At 36.4% G+C, this 25829-nt stretch overlaps 1 protein-coding gene and 1 long non-coding RNA gene across 27 annotated transcripts in view; one reads left to right on the top strand and one right to left on the bottom strand.

Moving 5' to 3' along the window:
• The window catches only part of CADM1 (cell adhesion molecule 1), a 336780-nt gene that overhangs the window by 212500 nt on the left and 98451 nt on the right, over positions 1–25829 (bottom strand). Inside the window, exon 2 of one of the 26 annotated variants that reach the window (XM_078339514.1) lies at positions 20810–20895. The exons of the other annotated variants lie outside the window; for them this stretch is intronic. Coding sequence (XP_078195640.1) covers positions 20810–20852 — 43 coding nt within the window. The 5' untranslated portion in view covers positions 20853–20895. The remainder of the gene's footprint in view (positions 1–20809; positions 20896–25829) is intronic. 26 annotated transcript variants of the gene reach the window in all.
• Positions 18137–20897, top strand: LOC144578043 (uncharacterized). The gene is made up of 2 exons (XR_013523061.1): positions 18137–18282; positions 18658–20897. It is a non-coding gene; the product is annotated as an uncharacterized LOC144578043 (long non-coding RNA).

Raw genomic sequence — 25829 nt, forward strand, 5'->3', positions numbered from 1 at the left:
ATTTTTTGACTTCAATAAAGTTAAGCTCCTTACTTTGAGCAGAGAAGGGGTGGTGATTCTTTCTTGATATGAGCAAAACTCTGTGTGATGGAGATGTGTTAAATTGTTTAATTGTTTGAACCATTATGGGGAACTACGTGGTCACGCTTCTGAACTTCACCTTTTGATAATAAATATGAGATTATGACTCATTTCATTCTGCAGATTTTATAAGTTTATTGACATAAACACACAAAAAAAACCTCCCTACAGAAGCTATATCTATCATGTTGGTATGTTATAAAATGCAGTTATCTTTAATAATATTTGTTTTAGGCACCAATTAATTTTTATGAGGTAATAATAAAACTGCAGCCTCTTCCTATCCCTACAGTATACACTATATAATAAAAAGCTACATATATAGGCCAGATCAATGGGGTGAAAATAAACTATTTGAAGTCAGTTCTGAAGACATACTAGTTTCAGTCCTCAAAAGACATTGTGTTCCTAGGATTTACAGCCCCTTCATGTTTAAAACCAGAGCATCCAGATGAGACACAGGCACTCAGAAAGGAAGAAATACAGTTCCTCTATTTCCTTATTTCTATAATTTTGGAGATGTAAAGTGAATTTGGAATATAAGTCAAACAGTTAACCAAGAAAAATACAATCAGGTGAAAGAAAAGAAGTATAAAATGGTCAGTTGGCAGCTGAAGAGAAGTTACACAAAACTGCATTTACACTGACTCTGATTCTGAACTCAAGCAATTCACAGCCCTCACATGCCAGTCCTGATTATTCTTTTAAAAGTGCTAGAGTGTGCTATCTTCAAAATATTAAACCATCCATCAGTGTAAGTGATCCCATTAAACAATCTCTGGGTATGCTACCCAGCTGAATGAGAATGAAACCCTAACGATTATCTGAGATGGAAACCAAATGATTTAAGGGGAAATAGAAAAAGTTTTCTGAATTTATCAAAAGGCAAACAATATTTTTACAATTTTTTCTATTTTCTACCACCAAAATAAATAAATTGAATAAGCAAACATTAGGCCACCTTGCAACTTTTAAATAGTAGGATATTAGTATTGAAAAACTATGGCTGTCGAGGCTCTCTTTCATTTTTTAGTAATAAAGAGGAGATAGTGAGACTCCATAATTAGAGGTAATCAAGCAATGGTTAGATGAGCATATGTGTATGCTGAAAATGGGACTCATTTTGGATAAGAATCAAATTATCTCCAGGTTTTATCTCTGAAGTACAACATTATCTAGGCTACATAAAATGAAAAACAGGTAGAGAGAAGCTACTTCTAACTTAAATAAGAAGCTTAATACATGTCTAAACGCTTCATTATCAACACCTTTTAAAAATCCAAAGCAAGTGTATTCCTCTCAGTAGTGCTAAGAGGCTTCCTTTCATACAAACCTTAAAAAGAAGGTGGTAACAACTTTCAAGACAATGCAAAATGCAATTCCAGAAGAAAATCACACACTGTAAAGACCATTCAGCGTCCACTCTCGTCTAACCACAGAGGAATAACAAGAGGAAAGCAGACAGTAATGCATAAGGTTAACCCACTAATTACTGAGAGTCCACAATATGCAGCAAAAACAGCACAGGCTTTGAAATCAGAGAGGCCTAGGTTCATATCTCAGCTCTAATTTTTGCTAAACTATTTGACCTTGGAAAAGTCACTTAGCCTTTCTGAGCCTCACTTTTCTTATGTATAAAATGAATATAGGTGCAGTGGCTCATGCCTATAATCCCAGCACTTTGGGAGGCTGAGGTGGGTGGATCACAAGGTCAAGAGATCGAGACCATCCTGGTCAACATGGTGAAACCCCATCTCTACTAAAAATACAAAAATTAGCTGGGCATGGTGGTACGTGCCTGTAGTCCCAGCTACTCGGGATGCTGAGGCAGGAGAATTGCTTGGACCCAGAAGGCGGAGGTTGCGGTGAGCCGAGATAGTGCCATTGCACTCCAGTCTGGGTAACAACAGCGAAACTCCGTCTCAAAAAAAAAAAAAAAAGAATATATCTTTTTTATTTGGTTGTAATAGGGATTAAGAGAAACCATATGTAAACTACTGAAAACAACACTTGACACACTAAGTACATGAATCTTATTCCCTTCCCTCAACAATTAAACAAATAATGACTAAATGTGAGAATGTGCAAGGCTACGCTAGGGCACCATTCCTCAAGTATGATGCATGAGATGACTGTAAGTGGTACACAAATAAAATTTAATAAGTTTTAATCATTAGGATTTTTTTTTTTTGAGGCAGAGTCTCACTCTGTCACCCAGGTTGGAGAGCAGTGGCCCCAATTTCAGCTCACTGAAACCTCTGTCTCTGACTCTCAGGTTCAAGCCATGTGCCTGCCTCAGCCTTCCAAGTTGCTGGGACCACAGGTGCCTGCCACCACACTGGGCTAATTTTTGTATTTTTAGTAGAGACAGGGTTTCACTATGTTGGCCAGGCTGGTCTCAAACTCCTGGCCTCAAGTGATCCACCTGTCTTGGCCCCCCAAAGTGCTGGGATTACAGGTGTGAGCCACCGTGCATGGCAATAATTAGGATTTTAATGTAAATATTAATATGTATTAAAAGAAGATACAGCCCAACAAACCTGTAATTTCATGGCTAATACTGATTTGAATGAGGTTGGGTAAAAAAGTAAACCAATTTAAAGAGAAATATTATGTAAATAATAATACTGGTAATATAAAGGCATGGGAGAAAATCATACAAGAAAAAAAATACATTCTAGGAATATATAATGCACAAGAGAGGTTCCCTGTCCTCAAAATCATACAGCTTAAGGGCTGTACAGATCAGAAATGAGCAAACAAATAAAATGCCCCAATAAGAGTTCAGAAACATATATGTTATATTCAAGAAGAACAGTGCTAAAAGTCCCTCTCTTCTTGGCTCTTTTAACATGTATCACATATAAAAGCTCTTTAAAAATAAATGAGTTTAACAATTGTCATGCTGAGTTGTAACATAAACTGATTTACAAGTCCTTGTATAGTGGCATGTTAGGGATTTGTATGTTAAATCGTCTCTTTGAATTATCCAGGAAATCATTATTTTCTCACCTTTATTTCCTTTACAGAAAACAAAGGTTTCTGCTGGTTTAACAGCCAAATCAGTCAAGACACTTGGAGCAAAACAAGGAATGATCTACTTAAAAACGGTAAGATCCAGGAACACTAAATAGTTTTAGATTTCAGCAAGTATCATCCTTAGAGATGGTACTTGTAACAAGAATAAGCTGAATTTGCATTTGAAAATAGAGTAAAACAAACCAAATCTCCCTTTAAAGGAAAATACATAGCAAAATAGAGGAGAAAAAGCAAAGGATTTTACATGTATTCCCAAGGAAAGCCAGAATCCTTAAAAGCACTCACAATAGGCTGGCCCTTCTTAAAACTCTGACATATCTTTAAAACAGAAGTCTTATTATCATCTCCTAATTCATGCAATGTATTCACTTTTGCTTCTTTAATCTATTTTAAAGTTATCTTCCTTCATGATTCTTCTATAACATTTTAACAGTAAACCTGCGTCATGTCAGAATTTATCTGTACATAGTATTAGTTTAGATAAATAAACAGGTAGACAGCTACAGGCAACTGAAGCTATGTTGAAAGGGATCCAATGCTATCCAATGCCCAGGGAGCATACAGCTCTATTTCAGAAATGTACAAAAGGAGAATATTCAATGCGAAAGGAAATACATAAAACAGAATAAGTGAAAAGGTAACCAGTAGTTACATTCTCTGAAATACAGTAAGATATACTTCTATAGTTTGGACCATACAAGGTGAGACCAAGTTAATGGCTAATTAGGATCCCGTATTAGTTAATAGGCAAGAAGAATAAAGCTTCAAGACCATATCACAAAATCACTCTGTCATACTGACATTCATTTCAACTGTCGCTACAGCATCGATTTTCTTAGAAGCTTTATGATTCAGTTGCCTTTGAACCACAGAGCAAATGCCCATCTGCATCAGCGGCTAAGTACAGCTGCAGAATAGACAGAGGTGGCAGACTTTAAAAATTATCTCCCCCACCACCATGACTTTCTTAGAAAATACGTACAGTGAAAAAAGTTTATAAAATCGGGTTGGAATTTAAGAGAGTCTCTAATAGAGTTTCTTAGATAGAAATTTTTGAAACACAGATTTTATTAAAATCTTCTGTTTTCTTTAAAAGCAGTGTTAGCCCAAATAGCTGATCTTTATTCTGGTTCTTTTGCATCTGAATTTTGAAGTTAATCATCCTTAGTTACCTTTCATAGCAAGAGCCAATAGCAAAGGACTGAAAGAAACAGGTTGGAAGTTCAGCAGATCCTATGGTTTCCCTAAGAGCTCCCGGAAAAAAAAAATGCAACCGATCTTCATCTGTGTAGAGAAACACAAATCCCAGGGTCATTGCCACTAAATCAGCAGACCAATGTGATGAACACTGCCATCAATATGGCTATTCTACCTTGACTTTTGAATGTCAAAAATAATATGGACAGAATTGACTAAGCAGTCTCCGAGGTACTGCCTTTAAAATTTTTAACTTTATGGCCATTAAATATTGAACAGATAATTGGATTTATCCCCTTCAGTGCTTTATGGATGTACAAAGTACCTACCTTCTCCTGTTTTATTCAAATTAATGGTGCTCTTTTAAAGTGTCTGCCCTGAGTGCACACTATAGCCGACTCATTAAAAGGATTCTTCATCCTCTGCTTACCAACTCTTTTCTCCACTTGCATTGAGAGGGCAAAAACCACACTCAAACCCACATTGACAGTTAAGGGCAAATCCATCGAGAGTCACCCTTAAACCTAGACTTTTCCCTCCCCAAACTCAAGTGCACAGTGTGATTTGGCAGTCGATTGGCTGTTATCACAGAAAATCACAGCACAGAATCCATTTATTCTGTTTTTAATTAAAAAATTTAGAAATGCTTCTTTGCAACTGGGTAGCTTACTGCTACATTTTAAAATCAAGTCTGAGAAACACAGGGATGCCAGTACCTCTCTAGAGGATTAGCCAAATGAAACCCTGGCTTGTGTATTGGACAGGGAAAAAAATATATATCCATGGAAAGGCTGTGCAATTCACACTTGTGATAAAGCATTTCTATCAAGTATGACTAACACCTACAAACGTACAGTCTGAAAATAACTCTGGTGGAGGTGTTAGTGGAAAGGGGTTAATGGAAATAATGTTTTCATTTTAAACAATATAAATCCACAACTGGCATTCCACTGGCCCGTGACCTCCCCTTACCCAATCCTTGTTCAAGTCATTTGCTAGTGTAATTGAAACCTTCTTTGAGAGTCTTTAGATTTCATTTCATGTTTGGGGGACAATGCAGCTAAAAGACATTTACCATCCATCTTTCTTAACATTCCTAATCTAAATAGAAGACCCAAATCTAAGACTGTGCTTTTGATGGATCGCTTGCCTCCCTATACAGTAGAGCTTAAAGAGATCCTATTATTGCTTTCAGAACCCTTACAGAAAACATACATTCATACTCATTTTCGTTTTTACCACCTAGCTGAACAGCATATATTTATTTTTAAAATGTGCTTTCAAAAAAAACAGATTTTCAATTAAAAATTTCAAAAGAACAAGTTAGAAACAACTGTCCCATTAAATGCAGATGGGAAAAATGCTTAATAACACAACACGTGAAATAATATATAAAATTGTGAAATAAGATTTGCTGCTGAGTAAAATGCTAAAGATGTTCCAGAGCTTTTCCTATGTGTGAGTACTTCTAATACAAGTCTTCATTTGTTCCTTTCTCTGAGTTGAGACAGGCAATAAAACAATGGCTCCAGCCAGCCAGCAAATGCCTTTACTATGACTCTACTGAGGGACATGCATCTGAGGATCATCTCAATTATTCTATTATATGTACATTCAAAAATATGATTTTTACTTTGTCGGCTATGGAATGTATATAAAGTCTATCTATAAGAAGTGGACCAATTTGTAATTGTTTATAGCAAGAAAATGTAAAGGATTAAAAAAAAAAAAAAAAAGCCCATCTCAGGTACATATTAAACTGGGGCTAACTTAATCAAGATTTTGCAATCTGCCAGAAAATCCCTCCCAAACCTAAGTAGATAAAGCCTTAATTTTCCCACTTAAACTGACTGCCCAGACCAGCTAATTGGCTGCACAAAGGCAGCCTCCCTTGTCCCTTTCTAAATTCTTTGACGTAACAAGACTCACAACTGACCAGTATCAAAAAACTACAAGCAAACCTTGCTGACAGCTCCCGAGACTGTAACTTTCTAGTATCTTTGGTGTTCAAGCTACTTTCTTTCTTCCCTGCACTGGGATTTCCTATATGAGAACAGGATAAAACTGAACACATTCAGATATTAAGATTACATGAGTTACACCTAACAAAATTACCTGCTGGAATGAAAGGAGCAATTATGAAGTTTCTTGCCACCCTTAATTCTACAAATCAAGATCTTTTCTGGAACACCATATTGCCTTAATCTGTCTGGCAGTTCATTAAGTCATTCAGGATTAACTATGGTGAGTCCATCATTCCATAAAACCCAGTTGTAATTTTCAAAAAGAAAAGGACATGAAACTATTGCATGGGCAAAGTCCACAAATTCCAAATATTAAAAAACAAAGTCTACATATCTGACGACAACCCTAAGTGGGAGGAACACTTATATCCTATGCAGAGCTGGAATATATATCAGCCTTTATATTAAATGTATTTTTAAGCCTTATTGTTTAAAAAAAAAAAAAAAAGACAGGTGTCTTAGTGTATTTTATGTTGCTTATAACAGAATACCAGAAACTGGGTAATTTATAAAGAAAAGGAATCAATTTCTTACAGTTATGGAGGCTGAAAAGTACAAGGTCAAGGAGCCACATCTGCTGAGAGCCTTCTTGTTTGAAGGAACTCTATGTAGAGTCCCAGGACGGCACAGGGCATCACATGGTAAAGGGGCTGAGTCTGCAGGCTCAGATCTCTCTTCTGCTTCTGATAAGCCACCAGTCCTACACTTCTGTGACAACCCATTAATCTATAACTCATTAATCCATTAATCCGTGAATAGATTAATCCATTCATAAGGGCAGAACCCTCATGACCCAGTCACCTCTTAAGGGCTCTACCTCTCAATACTGCCATACTAGGAATTAAACTTCAACATGAGTTTTGGAGGAGACAAATATCCAACCAAAGCAACATGTAATCAAGAGCTTAACCCTTGAAAAATATACACACTTGATGTATCCACCATTCAAAGATGTTTTCAAAGTTAAACTAGAAGAGTGGGAACTAGTGAAATTGATCACCAGTAAAGCTAGTATCAAAGAAGTAAAATTTAAAAAAACAACAACAAACAGGTAGCAACAGTGTATGGAAACAGGGAATATAATCCACGATACACAGACAAAGGGGCTAGGACAGTCTCTGTCATGAAGTACCTGGCACTTGCTTCATTTGTGAACCAAACATTTCTTATTTTCTACTATACAAAGCACTAAGGCTGGTCACAAGAATCAAGAATTGCTTTTGTCCCCTTTGAATGTCTAATAAATATGCTTGATTTAAAAAATAAAAGAATTTAAAATAATAAAGGTAATAATTTTAAATTCTAAGATATGAACCCCATTTGCTATAAATAAATGACCAAACTCCAGCAGTAATACATGTCTCAGTATACCTTTATACAGAATTTTAAATTTGGAAGGCATCTTAGTGTTCTACATATTCAAAAGCAAAATAAACAAAGATAGGCAAGATAAAATCTTAAAATTGAAAGCAAAATGAAGCATAGGGAAACAGTTGTACTTCAAATTAAAAACATAACCACTATGAAGAGAGGTGAAAAGAAGAATAACATCAGTTATGACCTCAAAATGTTACTATCTACCCTATTCTAAGAAAGTGTGAAGGGAAAGCATGTCTTGAACTTTTTTAGTAAGTCTGTTTTCTGTAGTATGGGTGATGCAATTTGAATCTATTTTTAGATGTATTAAAGGACTGAGTAACTGAATGTGTTAGGAAGCAGGGTTTTCACTGTGGAAAAATAATTCCCTATGAAAATGGTTTGAACTTGGAAGTATTACTGCAAATTCACAATTCCTAAAATACGTGCTTGTGTATGCACACATGTATGTGTATAGATTTTCCTGTCTCCTAAAAAAGGCCTAGAATCAAATCTACCCTGTAAGTGGCACACCTAGCACCCCAATATTGATTTTTAATACCTTTCTCCCCTAAAAAAAAAGACAGAACTCATCAGAGAAATGGTTGATTACAGGGCTAGGGCAGAGAAAGGACAAGATGAGCCTAGCACATCTCACAACAGAAAAAGTTAGTGTTAAGAAAAGAATAATATCAGTTATGATCTCAAAATTTTACTATCTACCCTATTTTAAGAAGAGGGATATATTGAGTTTTTCCTGTGTGTAAAGTGATCCACGTTGCACATATCAAGTGAGTATAAATGGCCATTATGTTTTATGTCAAAAAAAAAAAGGATGAGAAAATGATGGGAGCATATTAAAAGAACACAAAAGACAATTTAAAAGGGCCCCCACCGATTAAATCTAGGAGAATTTGAGTACCAAAATACTTAAGGAAAGTAATGAACTATAAACCATTAAAAAGGGGAGTCTATGAGTCAATACAATTGATAGACGAAGATAGACAGATAATGAGAGGATGGATGGATAGATGGATGGATGGGAAAAGTCTTCATAGGAGAATGCTAACTACTGACTGGTAAAGGTTAATGAAGTGTTATAGTTGGAAAAATCGCCACAGAAAAGACTGGTCCAAGCAAGGATCATGAATACATGTTAAATCTAAGGGACGAGTTTTGAAGAGGAACAAGATATTTTCATGCTCTTAAAGTGCCTCCCCACAGATTGCTTATTAGTTGTAAGGGTTAATGTAGTAACTATACAGTAAAAAATCAGGCAATGCCCTGATCAGATAACCAAAATGACTATCACCAACAAAGGGTAGAAGGACATTGGGTACAATAACACTTCAGTATTATTGTGATACTTCAGTATTATAGTGGTTGAGAATCCACAGTCTTAATCTCATCATGACAAAACCTCACACAAACTCAAATAAAAACTTTACTTAAAAAATAATAGGGGAAGGTTTCTGTATTTTTTTTAATGTCAATGTCACGAAAGACAAAGAAAGCCTGAAGAACTGTTCCCCATTAAAGGAGACTGAAGAGACATAACAGCTAGATGCAGTATGTAACCCGGGACTGGATCTTGCACTGTAGGGAGGAAAATTGCTATAAAGGGTATCATTAGATCAATTGACCAAACTGAAATATGGAGAATGCTGACAGAAGACTAGATAAAAGTATTATGTCAATGTTAGACTTCCTGAAGCTGATAATTATACCCTGGTTACATAAGAAAATCTTATTCTTTGGAAATACACTCTGATGTATTTGGAGGCAGAAAGATATGGTTCATGCAACTTACCCTAGAATGGTTCAGGTAAAACGCACAGAGAAAGAGCGAAGGAAAAGACAGAGAAGGAGGGAGTGAAAAACACAAAGGGAGTGAAAAACACAAAGGGAGTGTTCACAGATACAAACGATAAAGCAAATGGAACAAAATGTCAGTAAGAGGTGAATCCATATAAAATGCATATGGGTGTACTTTGTACTATTTTTGCAACTTTTCAGTGAGTTTGAAACAATTTCCAAATGAAAAATGTAAACAACAACAACAAAACAATGTCTTCACTCACACAGCCCTGTGGATTTAAAATAACATACACAGTGTTCCTAATCCATAACTGTATTTCTGGAAATATCGCCTAAATGTGGAAAAAGTTATATGTGTAAAGATATTCATCAAAGCGTTGTTTACAAAAGCAAACAACTTGAAAATACCACATGTAGTTTTCAAAAACTGAGGAGAATGGTTAATTGAATGGTGCTCTTTACATTCCAAAGAACACTATGCAGTATTTAAATGTGTTTACAGAAGTTCATGACAATTGGAAACACCATACGCTATTAAGTGGAAACAACAGTATTAAAGATGATGCCTCTAGCATGATCACAACTAAGTAAAACAGGCAGATAAAAGGAAGGAACTTAGACGAAAAATGCCTAGAAAGAAATCCAAGAAACTGTCAATACTGGTCATCTGTTCCTAGCAGATTGCTCATGGATGATTTTTTTCCCTTCTAGTTTCTGTACATTCTAAATATCTAATAATTATATAATACAAAAGAAGGGTTACTCTTTAAATAACTTAGAAGTTAATAGAAATAAGTTACCTTTATTAAGTTCTTCAGAAACACCTGTTATGTAAGTAAACGATGCTGCGGATGTGTGACTATCAAAATTTAATCTGAGCCACTTGTAGTCTCAAAGATGGGAAGTAAAACAGAGAAGTCACAGTCATACCAGGAGACAGTTGGAAGTGGTACTTATTTAGAGTTGTGCATCCACACATTCATGAGCCACTGATGCCTCCTTTCTCCTTATTCTGAGCCAACAGAGGATAGTGGGACTACTGTGTACCCCCTCCCATCCCACCTCCCCCCATCCCACAGGAGAAAAAAGGAAAAGCAGTGGTGCTTACAAAGATGGAGCATGTGACAGTGGCTTGACGGATTTCGAGCTATTCATTTTTTAGCTAAACAGTCACATTTCTTATCACTCCTGCTCAGAGTATACGTTCAAGCTGAAATACTCCAATATTCTACAAGCAGAAATGGACAAGCCCAATTATACTGGAAAATGGTGTTATTCTCTGAGAGAGAGGGAGAGGGGGAAAGGGTTAGGAGGCAGGGAGGAGAGTGAGGAAGGGAGGTGAGAGAGAGAAGGAGAGAGGAAGTGGGTGGAGGAATGAAGAAAGGAGAGAAGTAGGGGATAAAGGGAGAGGAGGAAGAGAAAAGTGGGGGAGAGACTGAGAGAGAGAAAGAAGGGTAAGAGAATTCACCTGTGATTTGAAAAAAACTAGGTGACAATGATCAGGTGTAAATGTTTAGTTAATTGAAAGGCTGAAAGGAAAACTGAAACAGCACCACCATTCGTTTTTAATAGGCTCCTGGAGTCATCAGCAAAAGGTTAGGCTACTCTTTTGTTTTTTTTTTTTTGAGACAGAGTCTCACTCTTTTGCCCAAGCTGTAGTGCAGTGGTGGAATCTCTGCTCACTGCAACTTCCGCCTCCCGGATTCGAGCAGTTCTCCAGCCTCAGCCTCCCGAAGCTGGGATTACAGGCACGTGCCACCACGCCTGGCTAATTTTTTTTTTATTTTTAGTAGAGACGGGGTTTCACCATGTTAGCCAGGAGGGTCTCAATCTCCTAACCTGGTGATCCGCCTGCCTCGGCCTCCCAAAGTGCTGGGATTACAGGCGTGAGCCGCCCGGCCTGGCCAGGCGACTCTTTAAAAAAAAAAAAAAAAAAGGTGGGAGGTTGGGTGGGAGTATGAAGAGAAGAGTATTTTGTCACAATGTGTGACAAAAGAGGAAGTTTCTAGATTAAACAATTATTACAGCTCAGTTCCTGTTTAAGACTTTCACATTTGTGAGCATTTAATTATATTTATTTCTTATTGTACCCTGGTTTGAGTAATCTTGAACTACTGAATCTCATAAACTCAGCCAATGAAATAATTAAAATTCTTTTGCCAAGTTGATATGTATGAAAAAGTCAAACACTTCATTTAAAATTTATGGGAGACACATTCATAAGAATACACTAATTTCTCATTCAGATTTCAAATTGAATCCATTTAATGACTGCCGATAGCAAAGCAATAGGAATGCATAGAAGAATAGTCATACAATCGACATTACCCAAAGTTCCTCTCATGTTTTATGAATCAACAATTGTCTCCTAACTTGTGAAAGAAATCAGTGTGAATTAGCATCTAGAATCTTATAACCTGTCTGCATTAAACTACAAAAAATAAGTACAATTTAGACACACAATTTAAAGAATTCATCAATTTAAATGAACAAAAGTAAAGAACTTCTCTATGATCCCATGTTCCTTTTCAAGGCAACACACTCTCAGGACTGTCTGGTTTACCACTATTTCTTCTTCATATTCATGTTCTTTATCAGCAAAATGATTACAATGGTCTTTCAGACTTGAGAGATGAATAACAAAACAACACAGTTCCATTCTAAAATATGAATGGCCTTGGAGCACAGCTCGGAAAATGAACCGCAATGGTTATGCCAGAGGATAAATGACACCCAGCAACAGAATCAAAGTCTCAAATTAAGCAAGAAAAAGAAGTAGAAATAAAAGGAGAAGGAGAAAAGGGCAAAAGAGAAGAGGAGGAAGATGGGGGAAGGAGAGATGAATCCAGAAATTTCAACATCTGAATCATGAAAATTGTCTATTGCTTTTCCCCCTGAAACAAAAGATAACAGTAGCACTTACTGCAAGATAGAGAGATTCAAGTCCTTCTCACCAGGGTGAAGAAATCTCAATCCAGCCTCAAATTCACATTGACAAAATTTCTCTTACAGCTATGCAAATTCTGACATACAGAGGCCACAAAGTTACCTCTCTGGTGCTGACTAAAGGCAGAGCTCCTGCCCATCGATGTAGACAGGAAGATCAACTTACAAACCCTTCCAACAGTATACATCAGGGCTCTGGACCAAGGTGATTCATTTTAACTATCCTAAAAAGGAGATCACCCAGGGAGCACAGAATTAAATCTGTGTTATTAAAAAACAAAATAGCAAGCCCACACTAACAATATCACCGCAAAGAACAAATATTTCTATAAAAGTTTTTACTTTTATAGTAAGTCAATTTTGTTCACATGTCATATTCTCACTATGGCCAGTCCTGACCATCCCATTTAAAATTGTAATCCTTTCCCTAGTACTCCTCTTACCCTGCTTATTTTTTCCAAAGTTGCTGTCATTCTTAAAATACTATACAATTTATTTATTGTGTTAATTGTTTATTTCTTACTCCTCACCCCAATATATGTTCTATAAAAAGGAGACAGTTGTCTCTTTAGTTCACTAATATACTTCAGTGCCTGGCACATAATAGATACTCAGTAAGTGTCTGTTAAATAAATGAATCATTCATTCAGTTCAATGATTTCTTAAAGCTTTTCTTATTCAAGCAGAAAAGGCAAAAAATTAGGCAGAGAATTTTTAAAGAGTTATAAATAGGACATATAAAGGTTTATTATCTCTACCCTAAAAGCCTATTTACACTGATTAAACACCACTCAGACACACATATACATACACATTAAACACTTATTCAGAAATAGGTTAAAGAACTTAAAACACTACTGAAAAGAAAAAACAAATGGTTAATAAACATTTGGAGGAAACAACCTCACTGACAGCAAATAAACACAAATAAAACGAAATTATATTTTCCTCTGCATAATTATCACAGACTTTAAAAACTAACATTCACGTTCCCAAACACAAATGACCGTGGCAGGTAAGATGGTCATTTCCAGCCAGGAGGAATGAAATCAAAACAACGATTTTCTGACCCAGGCATTTCAACTGTGACACCGTCAAAGAAACACTGTAAAATATAGGCAAAGATACAAAGATGTTCATGAAAGCATTATTCACAATACCAAATTCTGGAAAAAAAATCTAGAGGATTAAAAGTGGTAAAACAAGCCAGGCACAGTAGTGTGCACCTATAGTCCCATCTGCTCAGGAGGCTGAGGCTCCTGGGCCCCGGGAAGACCTCTTGGGCCAGGAGCCCAGGGCTGTAGTATGCTATCCTTGCACCTGTGAATAGCCACTGCAAACCAGCCTAGGCAACACAGCAAGACCCCATTTCTTAAAAAGGAAAAAAAAAAAAAAGAGAAATAGCCCATTTAATTATGATACATCTACAAAGTTAATTATAATATAGTCTTTAAAATGTATGCTTTAAGGATATTTATAAAGACAAAAGGCTGTAAATAATGCAGTATTAAATAAATCAAAACAAAAACAAGGAGAATCTAATCTGAACTAGGCATGGTAATATGCATGGAAAGTGAAAAATATTAGTATCAAGAATATTTTTTTCTGAGTGGTAGGATTATACGTGAACTTTTCCTCTAAACTATACTATTATGAATTCTTTTTTATTAAAATATGGATATTCTAACTTTAGAATTAGAAAAAAGTTTTAAATGAAAGAGATTTCATAGAAGACGGACGGAAGGAAAGATTTAATAGAAAAACTGGGATAAAATATACTTTTTTTTTTTTTTTGAGACCAAGTCAAGCTCTGTCACCCAGGCTGGAGTGCAGTGGTGTGATCTTGGCTCACTGCAACCTCCCCTCCCTGGGTTCAAGCAACTCTCCTGCCTCAGCCTCCTGAGTACCTGAAATGACAGGCGCCCGCCACCACGCCCAGCTAATTTTTGTATTTTTTTTTTTTTTTTAGTAGAGGCGGAGTTTCACTGTGTTGGCCAGGCTAGTCTCAAACTCCTGACCTCGTGATCTACCTGACTTGGCCTCCCAAAGTGCTGGGATTACAAGCATGAGGCACCACACCTGGCTGATGAAATATACTTTTAAGATTTGTCATTAAGCAAAAAAAAAAAAAAAAAATACAGTCTTGGGACATAAAGTATTAGAAAAAAGGAGCAAATATTAGCAATGTTTGAAAAAAAAAATAGAGGTAGCATTAAAAATAGAATACATTCTTATTACCCTATAAATAAATAAATAAACAAACTAAAAAAAAATCCACAGCTCTGAATAACCTTATAGGGTCCCTTCATTGTAAAAGTATCTCATTAATATATTTTTTTTTTTTTGAGACCGAGTTTCACTCTTGTTACCCAGGCTGGAGTGCAATGGCGTGATCTCGGCTCACCGCAACCTCCGCCTCCCGGGTTCAGGCAATTCTCCTGTGTCAGCCTCCCGAGTAGCTGGGATTACAGGCACGCGCCACCATGCCCAGCTAATTTTTTGTGTTTTTAGTAGAGACGGGGTTTCACCATGTTGACCAGGATGGTCTCGATCTCTTGACCTTGTGATCCACCCGCTTCGGCCTCCCAAAGTGCTGGGATTACAGGCGTGAGCCACCGCGCCCGGCCTTCATTAATATTTTTTATCTTATAATTTAATGCGAAATTTGACAGGGGATCTTTTCAGTTTTAGTTCCTAATTCACATAGCGATGAAAGAGAAACAAACCTGAAAAAAAAAAAAGAGAAAATACAAAGCATTATGGCATTAGCACTGTCCTTACCCTGAATATAAACTAAAATTATTGATAATAAATGGACTTTTCAATAAATCAACCAAATACAGAGTCACCGACCATAGTAATAAATCATCTGCTAGGAAAAGGCTGAATTTATTGGGGGGAAAAAAAGGAAACGAAAACCCTTTCTGGATGGTCAGAAGAAAAAATTACCCAAGCTCTTAGAGAAACCCTTTTATGCAATACATAATTATTTTGACTATATAAAACAAATTCAAACATTTAAAACAAAGACAATGGTTGTGCTAACAGATCTAGATCTACAGACTTAACATCTGCACATGCTCTTTGGAAATCTACAAGGCTGTGTCAACAGAAATATTAACATCCTTTGCAGTCATCTCACAGCACTGCTTCATAAAATTACATCAGATCTCTATCTATGCAAGTATTAGGGCTATCCATAGATTCAGTATAAGAGAATGTGAAGGAAAAGTAAATTCAAGCAAACCTATTATGTTTCTTTTAAGCTCAAATATATTTCTTAAGGCTAAACATCAGAAGCAAGATGCTTGGATACCAACACTTTCCTTTATGACTTTAGCTTTCTATCTAGCTCCAGAGGGAAAATCATGTTTACAAGAACCACGAGACATGTGAAAAGCAATAACCAAGATAAATGAAAAAAAAAATGCTGGGTTAAGTTTTAGTCAGAACTTTATTGCAAAGGTACTTTGTTTTATGAGATGAAGAAATCTACTTCTCGTCTTCTCTAGCGTTACATATTGAAAAACGAAAACATGATTAAACTATTCTTTTAATGTCATCTCATCATTTATAAAGAGCTTAAGGAAAACAATTTGCATGCACACTGAGCACACTGTAGAGATGGTACATAGCGTGGAACCCAATGTCAAAAACTAAAGTTCAATTTCCAGTGCTAAACAAGTTTCTAAAATAGAAGCTCTGTTCATTTCCCTATGAGCCACGTGATTTTTGTTTTATAGTCTTGATTCAGAATCTCCTAAAATTTTGAAGCCAATTTTTTTAAAAGTAGAAAGTAAAAAACAAAACAAAACACTAGAGATAATTAGTGCTCATCCATTATTCATTCTAAAAGAAAGGGAAAATTTTGTGAGTCAGAGATTGATTACTTTTACAGTATGTTCTTATAACAGAGGAAATGAAACAGCATAAAGTAGGAAGGGACACAACTGAATTATAAAAATCAAATACACATGTGATATTTAGACTTGCCTTTGATAGTTCAGTTTTCAGCTATTCATATATAGAAAGCAGAAAGCAAACTTGTCTGTATATAAAAATCATTTAAATTTTTTTTTAATTCCAAAGCCCAAACCACACCTCCAAACAATTAATCGCAATCTTTGGGGGTGATACCAGGCATTCAGGATTTCTTCATGCTCTCTAAATTTGAGAATCATTGACATAAAGTATAAAAAATAAACAAATTCTTCTACCTTCTTTGAGATTTATCATAGGTGTTATCTCAGAGAATTGAAGGGGAAAAAAAGATAAAGAAAAGGAAAAGAGGAAAGTTGGGAAAAAAATTACTAAACCAATACATTAATCTATATCTGCTTTTTAAAGAAAATCATTTACACACATACTGCTGTTTCTGAAGCTGGCTAAACAAAATGCTGAAAAAAAAATCATTATAGAGGTACATGGCATATTATGCTGACATGAGTTTCTACGGCACAGCCCCATGCCTTTAAGAAGGATACCAATTTGGGTGAGCGAGCAGAAAACAGATTCTTTTCATAAACACACAAAAAAAGTTATGCAGATTCCAAGGTGACTACCACAGCTTTCTAATGACAAATCGCCAGCAATTAGAGATGATTGTATAATGTGAACTTCCTTAGTCTTGCCTATTTTAGTGGTTTCTTCTAATAAGGGGAGAGATATTAAAACTCTCTATTAACTTCAAACATGGAGGAAGAGGGCACAAAAAAAGTCCTAAATCCTATAATTCCAATTATTTAAAAAAAAGACTCACTGCAGCTAATTTTCTAAGTTTACATATTATTTAAACATAGCCCAAAAGATTTTATTTACTACACAGCATTTTATTCTCCTTCTATACCATATTTCTTTAAAAAATGATTTAAGGTACATGCATTCTATTTATACCATTGGTTCATGACATTCAAAGAGTTCATCATGCACACAGGATCACCTGTGTGCTTAGCTTAACTCTGTGGAAATCTCTCATTCCCTAGGAAAGAACCTAGATTATTTTTATGCCATCCAAATGGGAGACTGTCCCAGATACCAAATGATGAAGTGGCCCCTAAGGGACCATAATGCTAACGTGCTATGAGCCCTACAAAATTTGACTTCAAAGATGCCTCTCAGTTTGGCAGGGCCTCCACATATGTCTGTGAATAATAAAGATATGGTTGTCATTGGCGGTGGAAGCAAAGGGCGCATGTCCTTGTGAATGTGACCACATTAGATTTAAGACAGAAGAAAGTCCCTTACAAGAAAAGAAAAAATGGTGTATCAATTTATGTGCTACAGACATGGTTGTGCTTCATTACTGTAGCATAGGATTAAAAACATAAATCTTGACCACTCTTCAGAGAGCTAGGGTTGAGCTACGTAACATTTTTTCCTTAGTGCTGGCTTTTGGCATTTTGGTCATTTTGACAACATTCATTGGCCAACCTTCAACAAGTCACCACTTAACTTTTTTTTTTTTTTTTTAGGAGCACATAAAGGTGAAGGGAATACTTCTTTCCAGAACAGATATGCTGGAGATTAACTTTAGAGTTGTTCTATTTCATCCTAAATTTTCCTCTGCCTCTGTCCTGCAGTGAAGTCACAATACATCTGTGACAGAATAACTCCCATGGCAACAGGCTGACATCATAAACACCAGATTAAGACTTGGCTGAAAAGCCAAAGGAGATGATGGTCTGGGAAGGAAGAGGCTATAATTCAAACGAATCTCTTCCATAATAGCTATGGGAATACTGAACATTACTGGCCAAGTAAATTGCTTTCTGTATAAGTGTTCTCTTTTTTTTGAAGTTTGCCCTAGTGTGAAAGTCTCTCTGTAAGTCAGAACCTTAGCATTATTTTAATGTACTGTTTTGTACTTAATAATCTTATGCTTCCAACATTAGTCTGTTACCATGGGAATGACAGCCGCACAAATACAGGATTATGACTATCAAGCAGGAGAAAAGAAATTATGAATAAGCCTCGTTATGTTCAATAATTAGCGGCTATATGAAAAAACAAAACCATGAATTGAGGTTGATGCATTTATCTCAGTGTTTGAATACAACTCTGAGTGTGTTATTGCTTTAAAATGAGATTCTAACAAACTGCCAAAAACTTCTTGACTAGCAGTTGTTACTCAGTGCTATAATTTAAAAATTCATCCTGTCCATCTCCTTTTTCTCCTATTTATATTCTTTCCCTGTAGGTAACTAATGGGTAATACACAACATTCCAAGATAGATTCTGGTATCTTGAGCCAACATATCAGCAGAACGGCACAGAAAAACTGAACATTACCAGCCCCTCTACCTTACCTAACTGCAAAATGAACAACTTCCAAGGAGTTGCTGCTACTCTCCACAAAATGAAAAGTCTGTGTATCAAGATGTAAAACAGTACAGCTAAGCACAAGGCTCCTCCCAATCAAAGAGGATCAGAGAGTGAAGATTACTATCAGTAAAAGCGCTGGCCTAGAGTTCCATCACTAAATTGATATGTAACCCAAGGCAGGTCTTCTTTCTTTGAGTTTCAGTTTCATTATCTTTGAAGTGAGAATAACAGAACTTAAAAGTCAAACCTGAACCAACACGTGATCTGTATAGCCCTCCACTGATTTTTTATTCTCAAGTGACAATAAAAGACACTGTACTCTATCATGTTTATGTTAATGATTAAGGAAGTGTACCATACAGTTAGAACTCTTAACAAGGCATGCACCTTTGCTAATGGTAGAACAGATTAACAAAATGGTGGATAAAGATTTTGAGACTACCAAAGATGTTAAAACAATACCTTCTAAACCAAAGACTACATCCAAACATTGAAGAAAGTACTGGAGCAATGCCACAGCATCAAGTCTCCCCTGAGTATTTGGGGAAATGGGCACATTGCTATACTTTTGGCGTCCTCTAGAATAACTCACCCATCTACGAGAGTATCATTACTCATTATCCCATCCAAATCAGGTGGCAAGAATGAAATCTTAATCTACTCTTAAACAAGTAAACACTTGCCAAAGATCAACAGCTCCTTGATACTTTCAAATTTCCCCAACCCCCTCTTCCTTCAGGTTTCTGCATTCAACAGCAATGGCACAACACATCACTGGGGGAAAGTAATTTTAGAACGTGCCATCCAAATTAACTGGTCGTGAATAGGCTCTGATTAAAATATAAAGGGTTTTAAAATAATTTAAAATGATTCACTGGAACTAATTTGGAGATATTTTAATCTCTGAATGTGCAATGAACTGTAGTCTCCCTTGGCCCCAGCTTCTCCTTAGAGAGGAACATTTCTTGTCAGGCCTTATGCCACTGGATAAGAGGTATTTGGGCCACACAAACTAAAATGCCCATGCCTGAATTTCCCCCCGACTTTTCTGATCGATGTCTCTCCATCTTAGGTGTGGTTCTCTTCCACTTTCCAAACCAAATTGTATACATTTCTCCTTCTCAGCAAATGCTGCTCATCTGTTTACTAGGCCCGATAGCTAGATAATTCTAAACACAACAATGTGACAATTATTTAAAGAATCACATGAGATCAAACAATCTCAGCTTACATTCTTCAGTCATTTATTTAAATTCCATTTTAGATTCAACAAAGGAATATTTTCCCAACCTAATATTCTAACATATTTACAGGGATTCTACTAAGGTCACTTATGAAACAGCGTCTAAGCCACATTTAACTAGGCTTTTTAATGTGACTGTAACATTTAAGAAGATGGTTGATGCTTTGAAAAGCGCCTGCTTAGACCCACTACAGATTCCTTTACAAAATCCTTTGGTGCCTTTGGTGCCTGCTCTCCAAGATTTCCTGAGTCTCAGCCAAAAACCCTTCAGATAACAGGAGGGGAGAGCTAGTCTCTATTTTTCTACATCTAGATCTTGTTGCTTCTTTTTGAGTCATGGGATAGAGCCGGAAGAAGAAATGAGGAACAAAATCTATATACTGGAACACTGTGATAAGCATAGATATTCCCTGATTTAATCTTCCCAACAATCTGATAAGGTAGTTATTATTATACCTACTGAATAAATGAGGAAATAGAAGAAAAAGATATACAACTGAGTTATCACACAGCAATGAAAAAGTGAAATTCAAATTTAATACAACTCCAAAACCCAAGATCTTTCTGCTGTATCCTTATTAAAATCCAGTCTTCTTGAAAGTAGGAAGCTGGTCATTTCATTCTTTTGTGTAATCTCAGACACTACACATACAAAGAGTTCTTAACAGAACAAGTTCAAGTAAAAGAAGCAAAGTGTTTACATGAAATTATCTAGTTACTTTTGTCAAGCCAATCCCCTGGCCCAGATCGGACCAGATCAGAGCACATGAGAAGTCTGACTTACTACTACAGCACCAGAGAAGAGGAACGAAACCTTCAAAATTCATCCATTCTGAAGCTGATGTATCCAGGCACAAGATTGTCACTTACCTAAAAGAAAGATGAGAGAAAACACCATTATTTTAAAGGTAGATATTTACCTCTTAGAAATTTTGCCTACTAATATATTAAAATACAAAACTCAATTCCATAGTCAATGTATCCTGAGCACAACAGTAAAAAGACCTGTTTTTTCATCTTGCCAAAGCCATCTCTCATTCTTTTTTTACTGAGTATTTAAATTCTAGTATTTTTCTCACCTTTACCTAGAACAGTCTAACTTTTTGTGATGATAAAACATCTTTAAAAGATTGATGTATCTTCTCTCCAGAAAAACTGCATATAGAAACCTCTTTCATATAGTGTTAGCCAGTTCACAGTCCACCTGCAGTCTTCCTACTGACCTATATGATGAACATGGTATGAGAGCAGGCTGGAGGATATCACTGATTCTTAGACACGCTTCATAATTTGTTTCAGAAGCCCGTACAAACTTTAATTCCCAAAAATATGTGATGTATGAACAAAATTCTCTACCCAGCCTATATAAAATGCTCATTCTTTTTCAGAATAAACGGCATATCAACAAAGAATTGGTCAATCCTAGGGAGCAAAGAAAAGCTCTAGAAATAGCAAAGAAATGCCAGCTACTTAGCTGCCAACTAGGTCTGTTGGCTATAAAGAGAAACTTAAATAAATTAAAAATAAACAAACCAAACAACTACCAAGAAAACATAAAAAAGAAAAACAGTGTATGCATGTCTCTGTGTTCTACATCAGGATAGGGAAGAGGCAGGCACTATGAGATATTTTAAAATACTATAAAGCTTCTACAAGTGAAAGAGTGTGGCTTTGCTGCATGAAGAAACAGACCAGTAGTAGAACAAAACAGAAAGCTTAGAAACTGAACAATGTATACATAGAAAATTGGTATATGATGAGGTCGCATCTCAAATCAATGTGGAAAAAGATGGCCTTTTTTGTTGTTGTTGAGACAGAGTCTTGCTCTTGTTGCCCAGGCTGGAGTGCAACAGCACGATCTCAGCTCACTGCAACCTCCGCCTCCCAGGTTCAAGGCTCTTGAGTAGCTGGGATTACAGGCACCGGCCACCATGCCCAGCTAGTGTTTGTATTTTTAGTAGAGAAGAAGTTTCGCCATGTTGGCCAGGCTGGTCTCAAACTCCTGACCTTGTAATCCACCCCCCTCGGCCTTCCAAAGTGCTGGGATTATAGGCGGGAGCCACTGCACTTGGCCAAGATGGCTTTTTTAATAAATGATGTTTGGACAACTGGACAGTCAATTGAAAAAATTAAATTGCATTCATACTTCCCATTGTATATGAGAATACTCTCAAAATGTACTACAGATCTCCATATATATATATATACATATTACCATATATGTATATATGTATATATATGGAATACTACAGATCCCCATGTATATACACATATATATATATTATATATATACTACAGACCTCCATATATGCATATGTATATATATGTGTACATATTACCTATGTGTATATATTATATATAATATGTATATATGGAGATATATATATATGTATATATTATACATACATGTTTGTATATATTATACATATATATTATATACATAATACATATATATTATATACATTTATATATATGTATATTCAGCTTATTTGCTGGTGACATATATATAGATATGGATATAAGCATATAAAAAGACGCTCCACATTACATGCCATCAGGGAAATGCAAATGAAACAACAATAATGTGTCACCATATACCTATTAGAATGGCCAAAATGCAGAACACCGACAACAACAAATGCTGGGATGGTGTGGAGCAGCAGGAACGCTCACTTACTGCTGGCAAGAAGGCAAAATTGTACAGCCACTTTTGATAACAGTTTGGCAGTTTCTTAGAAAAATAAACATACTCAGTAATCATGCTCCTTGGTATTTACCCAAGAGTTGAAAACTTATGTCCACATAAAAACCTGCACATGGTAGCCATCCAGTTGTCCTCGCGCTTGAGGAGGCGAGGCTATGAGTTCAAGGCCAACCTGAACAACATAACAAGCTCTCATTGATTAACAACAAAAAAATAACGGCCAGGCACGGTGGCTCAAGCCTGTAATCCCAGCACTTTGGGAGGTCGAGGCGGGTGGATCACGAGGTCAAGAGATCGAGACCATCCTGGTCAACATGGTGAAACCTCGTCTCTACTAAAAATATAAAAAAAAAAGCAATTAGCTGGGCATGGTGGCGTGTGCCTGTAATCCCAGCTACTCGGGAGGCTGAGGCAGGAGAATTGCCTGAACCCAGGAGGCGGAGGTTGCAGTGAGGCGAGATCACGCCATTGCACTCCAGCTGGGTAACAAGAGTGAAACTCCGTCTCAAAACAAACAAACAAACAAACAAACAAAAAATAATAAAAATAAAAATAAACCACACACAGATGTTTATAACAGCTTTATTCATAATTGCCAAAACTTGTAGGCAATCAAAATGTACTTCACTAGGTGAAATAATAAACTGTGGTATATATACAGACAATGGAATAGTATTCAGTGCTAAAAATAAATGAGCTATCAAGCCATGGAAAGACATGGAGGAATCGTAAATGCATATTAATAAGTGAAGAAGCCAAACTGAAAAAGCAACCATACTGTTTGATTCCATCTATACAACATTCTGGAAAAGACAAAACTATAGAGACAATAAAATGATCAGGGTTGCCAGGCATATAAGGGAAGAAGGAATGAACTGGCAGAAGACAGAGAATGTTCAGGGCAGTGAAAATACTCTATAATGATGAATATATGTCATTATATATTTGTTGAAACCCAGAGAATGGACACCACCAAGAGTGAATGCTACTGTGAACTACAGACCTTGGATGGTAACAGTATGTCAGTGTAGGTTCATCAATTGTAACAAACATACCATGCTGGTAGGGGATGTTGATAACAGAGAAGGCTATGCATGCGTGGGGACAAGGAAATCTCTGTACTTTCTTTTTAATTTTGCTGTCAATTTAAAACTCCAAAATAATTAAGTCTTAAAAAATAGTCCAATACCCCCACACAAAAAAAAAACCCTCGTAACTTTTGAAAGAAAATTTGCGCCAAGTCTGTTATAAAGTTAGAGAAAAGGCAGCCAGAAATAATAAAAAATTAATAACTTTGTGTACATAAAAATGTATTTTAAAAAAACCCCTATGCATAGCAAACAAACCAAACCAAAACAAAACAAAACCAAAACAAAACAAAACAAAATGCCATCAGCCAAAAGACAGATGATATACTGGTAAAAACAGTATTTGTGACCTATCATAGACAAGGGAATTAATGCCTAACATATAAAAAGCTCCTAACAGCCGGGCACAGTGACTCACACCTGTAATTCCAACACTTTGGGAGGCTGAAGCAGGCAGATCATGAGGGCAGAAGTTTGAGATCACCCTGTCCAATATGGCAAAACCTTGTCTCTACTAAAACTATAAAAATCAGCTGGGCATGGTAGTGAGTATCTGTATGTAGTCCCAGCTACTCAGAAGGCTGAGGCAGAAGAACTGCTTGAACCCAGGAGGTGGAGGTTGCAGTGAGCTGAGATTCTGTCACTGCACTCCAGCCTGGGCAACAGAACGAGACTCTGTCTCAAAAAAAGCTCCTAAAAAATCTAAAAGAAAAATACCAGCATTCCCGTAGAAAAATAGGCAAAAGACATCAACAGGGAGAGACTATACAGAGAAATAAGCAAAAATAGCCCAAAACATATGAACAGATGCTCAACTTTATTCATAATAAGAGACATACTTTTTTTCACTGATCGGACTGGCAAAACTCCAAAAGTTTGACTGCATACTCCATTTATGAGGCTGAGGCGTAATAGCACCTTTGTATGTTGCCAGTGAGAAGGCAAAAGGGTATAAAACTCTAAAAGAGGAGAATTAGCAGGTTCTAGCAGAGATGTAGAAGTAGATTTAGAAATCAGTACAGAGGTAAACATGTAACTCACTAGAGGAATGATGAACTCTTCAATAAATGGTACTGATAGAACTCCAAATAACAAATGTGGAAAGGATGATGGAAACAGAAAATCATTCAGCAAACACCACAGGAAAGAATGGATGCTAAAATTACAAAGGGAAAAACAGTAACTTCACTGTGGAGAAACGTGGCAGACACCACCTCAGCCAAATGATCAAAGTTAACGTTGCCAATAACAGATAAACGGGCATTATAGACTTCCTCATACGTTAAACGGAGAACACACATCACATTCTTGCAAACAAATGCATAACAAATTCAACCATGAGAAAACATCATAAAAATCCAAACTGAGGGACATTCTTCAAAATATCTGGCCGGTACTCTTCAAAAGCATCAAGGTTATAAAAGACAAAGGCGAACTGAAAAACAGTCACAGATTGATTAAAGAGACATGACAAGTCAATGCAATGTGGAATCCTGGATCGAATCCTGGAGCAGCAAAAGGTTGTTAGTGAGAACAACCAGAAAAATTTGAATGAAATCTAGAGATTAGATAATAGTATTAAACCACTGTAAACTTTTTGATTTTGATGGTTCTATGGTGGTTATGTAAGATGTTAACATTTGGAGAACATGGGTGAAATGTCTATGGGAATTTTTGGCACTGTTTTTGCAAATATTTTTGGTAAATCTGAAATTAGTTTTTTTTTTTTAATTTTATATTTATTTACTTACTTACTTACTTATGAGACAGAGTCTTGCTCCTGCCTCAGCCTCCCAAGTAGCTGGGACTACAGGTATGTGCCACCACACCCAGCTAATTTTTATATTTTTAGTAGAGACAGGGTTTCACCATGTTGGTCAGGCTGGTCACCTAACCTCAAGTGATCTGCCCTCTATGGCCTCCCTCTGGGATTACAGGCAGGAGACATTGTGCCCAGCCTGAAATTAGTTTTTTAAAGTTCAGATTGGTTTTAAAATTTCAGAAACAAAAGT

This window comes from Callithrix jacchus, chromosome 10 (assembly GCF_049354715.1).
Source record: "Callithrix jacchus isolate 240 chromosome 10, calJac240_pri, whole genome shotgun sequence".
Taxonomy (NCBI): Eukaryota; Metazoa; Chordata; class Mammalia; order Primates; family Cebidae; genus Callithrix; species Callithrix jacchus.